Here is a 10,072-nt window from a genome sequence, read left to right as displayed (position 1 = left end):
TTTAGATTTCGGATCGGATCAAATCGGACCGGATTTCGATACCGTAATTGGACTCGCGCAGAGAGACCCTTTTTAACAAACTTCTAAAATTTTCTCAATCTAGTTTTCAGCGAAACTTCGTGACCCACGAGTCCATACTCCATGACCCGTCATACTAAAGCTAAATTAACTTTTCCGCAACAGAAATTCACACAATGACACACACACTATTTATATCCCCCACCAATTACATGACCCAGGTGGCAAATCCACGTGTCCACCGCCCATACCAGCTGTCAACCAATTCAAGCGAGTACACACAATGACTCATCAACCATACTCGCGAATACAAAATTCACAAAAAATTCTAAATAGATACACTACTCGCCTAACTGGCAAGTCCATGTTCTTTAACCCCCATCACTGGTCTTTATTTGCCTTATATACAAGCAATATATTTGATCCCTTTTGCACCCCTTTTTATTAAAATAATTACATACACAAAAAATAATATACTTTCAAAAACAACAACAATAAAACAGTGAGTTTTGAGTTTTATTCGGAGTAAATCTCTGACTCTCCACAAATTCAAGAACCTAGTCAAACTCTTCAAACCAGAATTGTTTCTTCACAAGTTCTCATCTTTTTAGGTATGTGTTAATGGGTTCTTTTTATTTTCTCGATTTCTTGATTATTTTCACACGGGCACCTGTAATTTTGTGTTCTTGAGTTGCTTTGTGTTCAAGAATTGATTTTTTAGGATTAGAAATGTTGAATTTGTAGTTTTTTTGATGACCCATTTGTTTGTTTTGTGTGAAAAGATCTGGTTATTGTTATGCTTTGTGATTCATTTTAGCTAGATTGGTTTTTTAGTTATTTAATGAGCTTTTGCACTTATCATTGATGGGCATTTGTTTGCAATTATGTATCTATCTTAATGTGTGTTGAAGAATTTTTTGTCATATGGTATTGGATATATTTGTGAATTATTTATTTTATGATTTATTTTGAGTTTGTAGCAGTGTAGTGATGGAATTGGATATTTAGGGTGATTTTCGCAGACTAGGGTGTTTCTTTTAATCTTGTGTGTTTGTCGATTTCATTTGTGTTATAGGTAGTAAGGGTAGTGTAGGGTTGTTATTGATTTAGGTATATAGTGAGGTTTTTCGGTATGCACTGGTTGGCATATGTTTGTTTTTGCTCACTAGTATTGAATTCAACTTTATTGTTTGGTAATGACATATCTTTTGTTTTGTGACTTATTCTAGTTTAGAGAAGGTTGGCAGGAAGGAATTTATCGGGGGTAATTGATTGGAGTCCCCGCCGGTTGCAAACTCTGTAACCGCGGGTAGGAGATGTCTAAATTTCAGGGTGTTCTTGTTTCCGATCAGTGGCTTCAAAGCCAGTTCACGCAAGTTGAGCTCCGCAGTCTGAAGAATAAAGTAATGTGCTTATTGTTATCGTTACAATTTGTTGCATCTGATCAACTCCTAAAATAATGTTGAATTAGTGGTCGATTTTTTTTATAGTTCTATTACTAAGTTAACAAAATTATCTTAATTTTATTACAGTTCACAACTATTAAAAACAAGAATGGTAAAGTTACAATTGGCGATTTGCCACCTGTCCTGGCCAAACGGAAAACTTCTAGTGAGGTATTCACCGAGGAGGTGATCAAAGCGTTATTGGATGAATCTGGGTCTGATTTGAGCACTGTGATCGATTTTGAAGGATTCCTCAAGGTGAGGGTTTATTCCACTGAATGTGATTTTGTTTACTCTCCAGTCATTTTTGCTTTGTTATCTGTAAGCTGATAGACTCCATTCTCCTCTCATGTAAATGAAAATGTAAATCAATATCAATATTATTGCTATAAGTGCAGAGTATCCGATTTATTTTAAGGGAGCTGCTTTGTTTTTCTTTACTTTAAGGACATGAACCTGAATCGTTATTTTAATACATGTTGCGTGCAGACCTTTTTGGATTTGCAATCAAGAGCTGCTGCTAAATTGGGCAATTCAAATAGCTCATTCCTTAAAGCCACAACAACTACTCTCCTTCACACGATAGTTGAATCGGAGAAGGCATGCTACGTTGCTCATATCAACAGCTATCTAAGGGATGATCCTTTCTTAAAGCAGTTTCTTCCTATAGATCCAAAAACAAATGCTTTGTTTGACTTGGCAAAAGATGGAGTTCTTTTATGGTACTTAATCAGAATTGCTAGTTGTATATTTATTCTTAAGTACAACATAAGGTGCTAATATTTGAAGTTACGATGATATGTATATGGTTTAATGCAGCAAACTTATTAATGTTGCTGTCCCGAATACAATAGATGAAAGAGCCATTAACACCAAAAAAGTACTAAATCCATGGGAAAGAAATGAGAATCATACGCTTTGCCTTAACTCTGCCAAGGCTATAGGCTGCACTGTAGTTAATATTGGTACCCAGGACATCGTTGAAGGAAGAGTAAGCTGTGGTTATTATTTTAAGTTATTTTTAAAAAATTTGGAGAACAGGATATAACTTAATTTGTTTATAAAAAATGCAGACTCATCTGGTACTTGGATTAATCTCTCAAATCATAAAGGTATGTCATCCTTTTATCAACTATCATTAATTTGTCTATATAATTGGGGAGGGGGATATGATAACCTATCTCTGCGCCCTTTTCAAATTTTTAAAAGACTCCAGAATGATGACAACATTATTGATATGGGACTTGTACGTTTTGTGTATATATATCAGTTAATTGTTGATTTTGGTTTTCCTTATTAATGCATGTTGAACTCATGTTTGTGGTCTTCAGATTCAACTATTGGCAGATCTTAACCTCAGAAAAACACCTCAGCTTCTGGAATTGGTTGAAGAAAACAATGTTAGTTGATAGTGATAGTTGTTTACACGAATTGACTTGCTTCTTTTGGAATTCTTTGTGATACTAATGGCAATTGTGCAAAATGTATGTAGGATATTGAGGAGCTTATCGGTTTACCGCCCGAGAAAGTACTTCTAAAATGGATGAACTTCCATCTCAAAAAAGCAGGCTATAAGAAAACTGTAGCAAATTTCTCTTCTGACTTGAAGGTAGACTATTCATTCATGATATTGTTTTGGTTGTAAATTGTAAGAACCTTTCACAATGGACTTATAAAATGCATGCTTGATCTATTTCTTATTAAATTATTAAATCTAAAAATCTTAAGTTGTCACTAAGTTGCATTGAAACCTGCCAAATACATGAAGTAAACCATACAGCTCTCTGTTCATGGCTTTTTGACAAAGTTTCAGGTTTCCAATTTCTGTTGTTATCTGTAGGTTTTTTAGGAGGTTATCAGCTGAAGTTTGTCAATAAGTTCATGTTTAGTATGATAATCTATATGAATGTGAAATAGAATTTCAAGAAAAGAAAAAAAGGATGGAGCTCGAGTCATTTGCTACTTGGAATTCTTCTTTGTTGACTGTGCTGACATGTATTAAACTATATATACACAATAATCTATGCGTACATAGATGCATCATCCAGCATGACAACTTGATTGACGAATGCAAAATACGTCATCGTTAGAACTTATAAGTTACAAGTAATTACTCATTTTATTTTCTTGGTATATGACATACTAACAGACATGTTACACTCATAAATTTTAGGATGGGGAAGCTTATGCCTACCTGCTAAACGTTCTTGCACCAGAACACTGCAACCCAGATACAATAGATGCCAAGGATCCTATTGAAAGGGCTAACTTGGTTCTTGAACATGCTGAGAAAATAGACTGTAAAAGATACTTAAATCCAGAAGACATCGTTGATGGCTCATCAAATCTGAACCTTGCATTTGTTGCACAGATATTCCATCAAAGGTTTGTTAGGAAGTTAGCTCTAGATATCTAGTTATTTTTCGGAATACTGGTTAATTGTTTCCCTTCATAGGATCACGCTTGTGGCGTGTTGATAATCCAACTTGTATCTACAAAAAAGGTTTACTGTGTTACTATGTTTTTACTATGTTTATCAATGAAGTCGATGCCACACTTCAGAAAATGTAGTGTGGATGAACACAATACTTCTGCTAGTGGTCAAGTGCTTCAGCCTGACTGTACAAAGTTTTCACACAGGTGTAATTAATCTGAGTTGGTACCCTTTAATTTTGGGTGTCTTAGAGTTGCATTTCGTTTCCTTCCATTCTAATAAAAAATCTAATGTGTTGACTTGTGTATTTGTGCAATTCTTAGTTTATCTAGTTATTGCAAGCCTAGTGCTTAGAAAAGTCTTAAGTTCAGTGTCTTGTTTTTTGGCTGATTCCATATTGGAATCTGTTCGCAGTCTTAACATGTTTGACAACTTGGGTTTTTCGTGTAGGAGTGGCCTGTCCGCGGACAACAAGAAAGTTTCTTATGCAGAGATGATGACCGATGATGAGCAAACATCTAGAGATGAGAGGTGCTTTCGATTGTGGATCAACAGTCTTGGGATTTCTTCTTATGTGAATAATATATTTGAGGATGCAAGAAACGGGTATTTTATTTACTTTTCAGAATTCTATTATTGTGTCAGGCCGTCAATAATTGCAAAACCTTTTTCATTTATGTAAATGTCTATTTGTATTACTTGGTCGCATTAAAGACCTGGTTAAAATCCGAATGTTTTATGGTTGTAGAATTTCAATTATTTTTTCCCAAAATTTTCATTGTAATTACTGGTAAATATAATTAAGTGGCTAGTTAAAGTTGTTTGGTTCTACCGTATGATTGTAAATATTGAAATGTAATACTTCTGCAGATGGATGCTCCTGGAAGCACTTGACAAGGTATCCCCAGGATCAGTTAATTGGAAGCAGGCAACAAAGCCTCCTATTAAAATGCCATTTAGAAAAGTAGAGAACTGTAACCAAGTAGTTAGAATTGGGGGGCAGTTGAAGTTTTCTTTGGTGAATGTAGCTGGGAATGATTTTGTTCAAGGGAATAAAAAACTAATACTCGGTAATTTTCTCATTCTCAAATACTGAAATGCTGGGTTTTTTGTTTTATACAATTGCATTTCGTGTTTGGCTTGCTTTTCTGTTTCTACATTATCATTATAGTAGCACACGTGTTTGATGTTTTCTTGGGATTTGAAGTGTAAACTAGTTTTCTTAATCCACCAACAGTTATATCATTGCCAGTAATTATTCCAAATTCAGAGGTAGGAGGGAAGACTTGAAAAAATGAGTGGGAGAAAATTTCCTATGAGGAGATTTGGGTAGAAAATGGGCATATGATTAAGAAGGAAGTTTGATCTCTAGGTGAGGTTATTAGGAATGGAATGAAGAAAGGAATAATTTATTTATTTTTAACATATAGTGATATTTTAGGTTAAATTTCATTCCATTCCCTCTACAGTCATTCATCCCAAACACAATTTTGCCGATCTTCTAGGAAGATATGTATTGTTGTGAAATAAATCGGTGCCAGGGTTATCTATATCGGCTTACCTCCGTGTTGAATTATTTTAGATGGTTATGGGGGTTGTATAAACTAGAAGCTAGCTAGTCATATCCAAGTTACTGTATGTCTGTGCGATCGCACGTGCATCTAGGTTCCAGAAAATGTCTATGCTCACAGTGTCAAAAGGTTTTTATTTTCTGTTTCCACTTAAGACTGAACCATCTATAGAGTCAAATTTGAGATTTCACATAGATAGATGAAGTAAAACTTCGTAGAGCCGGAAAAAAATATTAATTATTTCAAACGCAAGGTAATTTACTGTTTTATGCAACTTCTCCCTTCACTGGACAACCATTACAGCCTTTTGAAATTTGCACCGTCTTTAGCAGAATCTTGTCATCTATAAAAAGAACTTACAAATTACGATGTCGATCTTGGCCTCCCAGAACTTCCGGCCTTCTTCTAAGTTCTATCTATTGTGCTACCACTTAATTAGCTTAAGGAATTTTCATTGCAACTGGTTACGAAATTATAATTAATGTGATTACAGAATAACAGAAAGATCACAGTTAGCCTTGCAAAGTACTTATTTTTGTTTGATTTTAAACAGCTTTCCTGTGGCAGTTGATGAGATTCAATATGCTTCAACTCTTAAAGAACTTAAGGTCGCGCACCCAAGGTAAGGAGATCACTGATGCTGATATTTTACATTGGGCGAACAGGAAAGTGAAAAGCACTGGCCGAACTTCCAAAATTGAGAGCTTTAAGGTTACAGATTCTTAATTTCTCTTTTCCTTAAGAGCAACATTGTCATTTAAATTATCGTCTTTAGTTTGACTGGTTTTATTTTTGTTTTTTTTTCTTTTAGGACAAAAATCTTTCAAATGGCTTATTCTTTCTTGAGCTTCTTAGTGCAGTAGAACCGAGGGTCGTCAACTGGAATCTTGTTACTAAGGGTGAAACTGGTATGATTCCTTTTGAAGTTGTCCTGAAAGCAGTAAGATCATTTACATGTGTAATATGAAATGAGGGCGACTCTTTGCAGTTGAGTAGTTTGACTAAGATCATATTTACGGTAGAAAATAAACTAACAAATCATAAAACTTTTACTGTGGAAGGGGTAAGAACTGTTTATACCTGTTAAGGTATGACTTTTAAGTTTATGTTTTCATGATCGCCCCAGGTATCACTTTTTTTATTGGTAATGTACACTTTTTGTGGTAGCAATTATATGGAGCTCTCTTGGCTGCAGACCAAATGAACCCCCTAGGATACTGGTCTCTAGTCTCTCGAGAACAAAGACGTACTAGGATAGTGTAACAGATGTCTTAGTACTTAGTGGAACCCGGTGGGGATGATTGCTTTCTTGGTTCCTTGTGTCTTCTATATTAGAATAATATAAGATCCTGGAAAGGGTCATTCATTAACACCTTGAGGTTTTAGAGTAACTGGTTAGCTTTGATATCATGTTAAATACCATGGTATCACAATTTATGAGGGACACGAAAGGCAAATTTATGCCCCAAAGATGGGCGCCCGTGATCCACTCTTCGACCCATAAATGGGCTTTCGAGTGAGGGGAGTGTTAGAATAATATAAGATCCTGGAAATGGCCATTCTCTAACACCTTGAGGTTTTAGAGTAACTGGTTCCTTAACATTCTAAAATTTTAATGTATTCTACAAACTGAATTTGGTAGAGAGAGTGTCTTTGAAGTTGCATCTATATTTGTAAATTTCAATGCATTGTCATACTTTCCTTCAGTTTATAATGCATATCATGATCAATTCCTGCCAAATGACAGAAGCTTGACACTTGTTATTTCTCAGATGACAAGAAGAAGCTGAATGCTACTTATATTATTAGTGTTGCGCGGAAGCTTGGGTGTTCGATATTCTTGTTGCCTGAAGATATTATGGAGGTATGGGATTTACTGGTGTTATTCGAGTGTTAGTAACAGTTTACCCATGTAGTATTGTTTGTTGATATATGAATCTGGTTTCCCTCTAATACTGTGTCTGTCACCTAAAGATACATGCGATATTAATTAAGAAAAGGCAAAAATATAGCTTTATATGGTCAAATTGTGCATATGATGTACGATTGTTGTAACTTTTCATATGAAGTTCTTACTTCTATGCAAAAAGTTTAAACTGCAGAAAGATTTTGTTCAGATATAAGTAAATAGCAGATGCATGAATTGTAAGATAGTGTACATATTACAAGCACACATTATTTTTGTGAATTTTAATACGAATAATTGGATGATGAAAGGTTTTAATAGTTTCTAAAGGCTTTACTTGTGTCAATAAATTCTGGCAATGCTAATAACTCTAATCCATTCCTAGCTAAATTTATGTTTCCAATATGGGTGTCGAAGAATGTTTGACAGCTTTTAGTTTTGGATTTTTAAACTTGGTAAATACATTTCAGGTAAACCAAAAGATGATGCTCATGCTCACAGCCAGCATCATGTTATGGAGCCTTCAGCGGCAAGCAGAGTCATCTCCATCTCCTTCAATTACTACCCCTGATATATCCCCTGCACCTTCCATAAATGGTGATGCTTGTACTTTTGATGAATCTCCTGCCCCATCGATTAATGGCGATGCTTCTTCCACCCCTGCTGTGGTTATGACTCCTGATCCATCGCCTGCACCCTCTGTTAATGGTGAGGATGAAAGCTCTGTGGACGGTGACTTCTCAAATATGACAATTGACGAGGAAGCTAGATGCAATGTCTCTGCTACCAGTCTATCATCGGCTGCACCTTCTGTTAGTGGTGAGGATGAAAGTGCTGCCAGCGGTGATGAAGTCTCGAGCAACAACGCACTGGTCTCCTCACAGGTTGATGATCATATGCAGACTTTAGAACATGATGAAAAGTGATTGCTTTATATATATTAGCGGTCATTTGAACTACAGGTGGGAAGGGAAGAGACGAACCAAAAGGTTTCCGTAGAATGTGTACAATGATAAGATAGACCTCCATAAGTGCAGATATATACATCAAATGTTCTCATAGTGAAAAAAAATAGAAAAAAGCCTGTTCTATACCTAGTTACTTTTTTGCCATATATATAAATATAATTTCAGTACTTGCTACTATAGATATCAGTCCGTTTTACTGAAAGTGTCATATTTTATGAAGGCACGAGTCCGGAAGTGTTTTTATTTTCACTGTGAAATGGTGTTAACTAGGTATGTCATGAAAAATGTTTGCGACAAGTACCATAAGAGCATCTTCAATAGCATTAGCGTTTACTGATTAGTATGGAATAGCAGATATAAACTAGTGTATAGATTAACATAGTTTACATTACTAATTTATTTGTGATTTTGCATTAAAATGACAGCCAAGGTCCTGACCTCCCTAAATTTTGATTTTTTCATTATTGCTTCAACTTTCCTTTTCCGAAGACTGTTTATTGCTTCAACTTTCCTTTTCCGAAGACTGTATCAACCGAGAAGGTTTAAGAAAAATTGTTCAGTTTCACAAGGTGCCTCCTCGTATAAATAAGATGATCAAATTGGGGTAAATATCTATTCAACTTAATCTCACAATATAAATAGTGAAGAATATACTTCAAAATTACATGATCTCGTTCTCAGGACATAAATTGATTAGAAATTTTGTTTTTTGTTAGAAATTTTTGACATATGCCTATTTAAAATTTCAGAAATTCGTTTTTGTTACACCGGTCTTTCTCTTTGAACATTTTTCTCACTTGTTAGCATGATATTTCTTGATTCAGCTGAATAAATTTTAGAAAAGCAACCATGTTTTTTCTGTTCTTTCCCTTTTAGAACATTTTTGTCACTTGTTCTTCATTTGAGCATAATATTTCCCGACTAAGCTGAATAAATTTTAGAAAAACAACCCTGTCTTTTTCTGGCTTTATATGGACACAGATTATAGTGTGTGTATTCGATTTGGACGTTAGAGGATTAAAAATAATTAAGAAATTTGAAATGATTGTTACCGATTACAGAATTTTAGCAAAATTATTATAATATCTTCTGGAGTCTTACCTATTAAATATAGATTTTGAGAAATCCTTCTAAATTTCAAAAAATTTGCTAAAATTTTAGAAGACATAAAATGTATTAATTTTTTAATCAGAATCTACCATCATATCAAATATAAAAAAACCCATGTAATTTGAATACAAGTTTTTTTGAAATTAAAATTTTAATGTATTTTAAAAGGGATTTTTCATTACTACCAAAATTTTTATATTATTTTTTTGGAAAAATACAATCACTTTTTAAAAATATTTGTAAAAATATGTTTTGCAACCGCGCTTTCGACTTGAATTTTAAAAAATATTTATGAATATACATTTTGCAAATTTGTAAACATATTTGTAACATAATTTGCAGTTTATAGTGTTTAATAATACTGAACCAATACCCGATCAGAAATCCAAAATTTAATTCAAATTAGTAAGCGGATAAAAATTCGATACATAAATATATCGTGTATTTTTTATATCATGTCAATCCGTTCAATTTAATATGTTTGACTAGTTATTAGTTATTTTTTATTTTTAATCATTATATAGATATAATTAATAGTGTTTGCATATATGAATAATATTAAATTTAATTATATTATTTGTAATTTTAGATACATGAAAAAATCTCACAAATTTAAATTT

The 10,072-nt window shown here is 33.9% G+C and overlaps 1 protein-coding gene across 1 annotated transcript; it reads left to right on the top strand.

Annotated features, from left to right (window-relative positions):
- The first annotated feature begins 401 nt into the window (after window positions 1-401).
- On the top strand, window positions 402-8,509 carry LOC141711705 (fimbrin-1-like). The gene is made up of 15 exons (XM_074514354.1): window positions 402-629; window positions 1,248-1,421; window positions 1,551-1,721; window positions 1,953-2,185; window positions 2,283-2,454; window positions 2,537-2,575; window positions 2,795-2,863; window positions 2,956-3,072; window positions 3,637-3,848; window positions 4,348-4,503; window positions 4,768-4,967; window positions 6,022-6,179; window positions 6,280-6,376; window positions 7,241-7,332; window positions 7,845-8,509. The coding sequence occupies exons 2-15, from the start codon at window positions 1,335-1,337 to the stop codon at window positions 8,298-8,300; spliced, it is 2,259 nt and encodes a 752-aa protein (XP_074370455.1). The 5' UTR covers window positions 402-629; window positions 1,248-1,334; the 3' UTR covers window positions 8,301-8,509.
- Window positions 8,510-10,072: the final 1,563 nt, after the last annotated feature.

The sequence above is a fragment of the Apium graveolens genome, chromosome 3 (genome assembly GCF_009905375.1).
Source record: "Apium graveolens cultivar Ventura chromosome 3, ASM990537v1, whole genome shotgun sequence".
Classification (NCBI taxonomy): domain Eukaryota; kingdom Viridiplantae; phylum Streptophyta; class Magnoliopsida; order Apiales; family Apiaceae; genus Apium; species Apium graveolens.
The sequence above is the reverse complement of the archived record's forward strand: the minus strand, read 5'-3'. Positions and strand labels throughout refer to the sequence as shown.

Coding starts and splice junctions, on each gene's coding strand:
- LOC141711705 (XM_074514354.1), top strand. CDS start 1,335: ATGTCTAAATTTCAGGGTGTTCTTGTTTCCGATCAGTGGCTTCAAAGC. Junction 3,849..4,347: donor GCACAGATATTCCATCAAAG/GTTTGTTAGGAA, acceptor TTTTTCGTGTAG/GAGTGGCCTGTCCGCGGACA. Junction 4,504..4,767: donor TTTGAGGATGCAAGAAACGG/GTATTTTATTTA, acceptor ATACTTCTGCAG/ATGGATGCTCCTGGAAGCAC.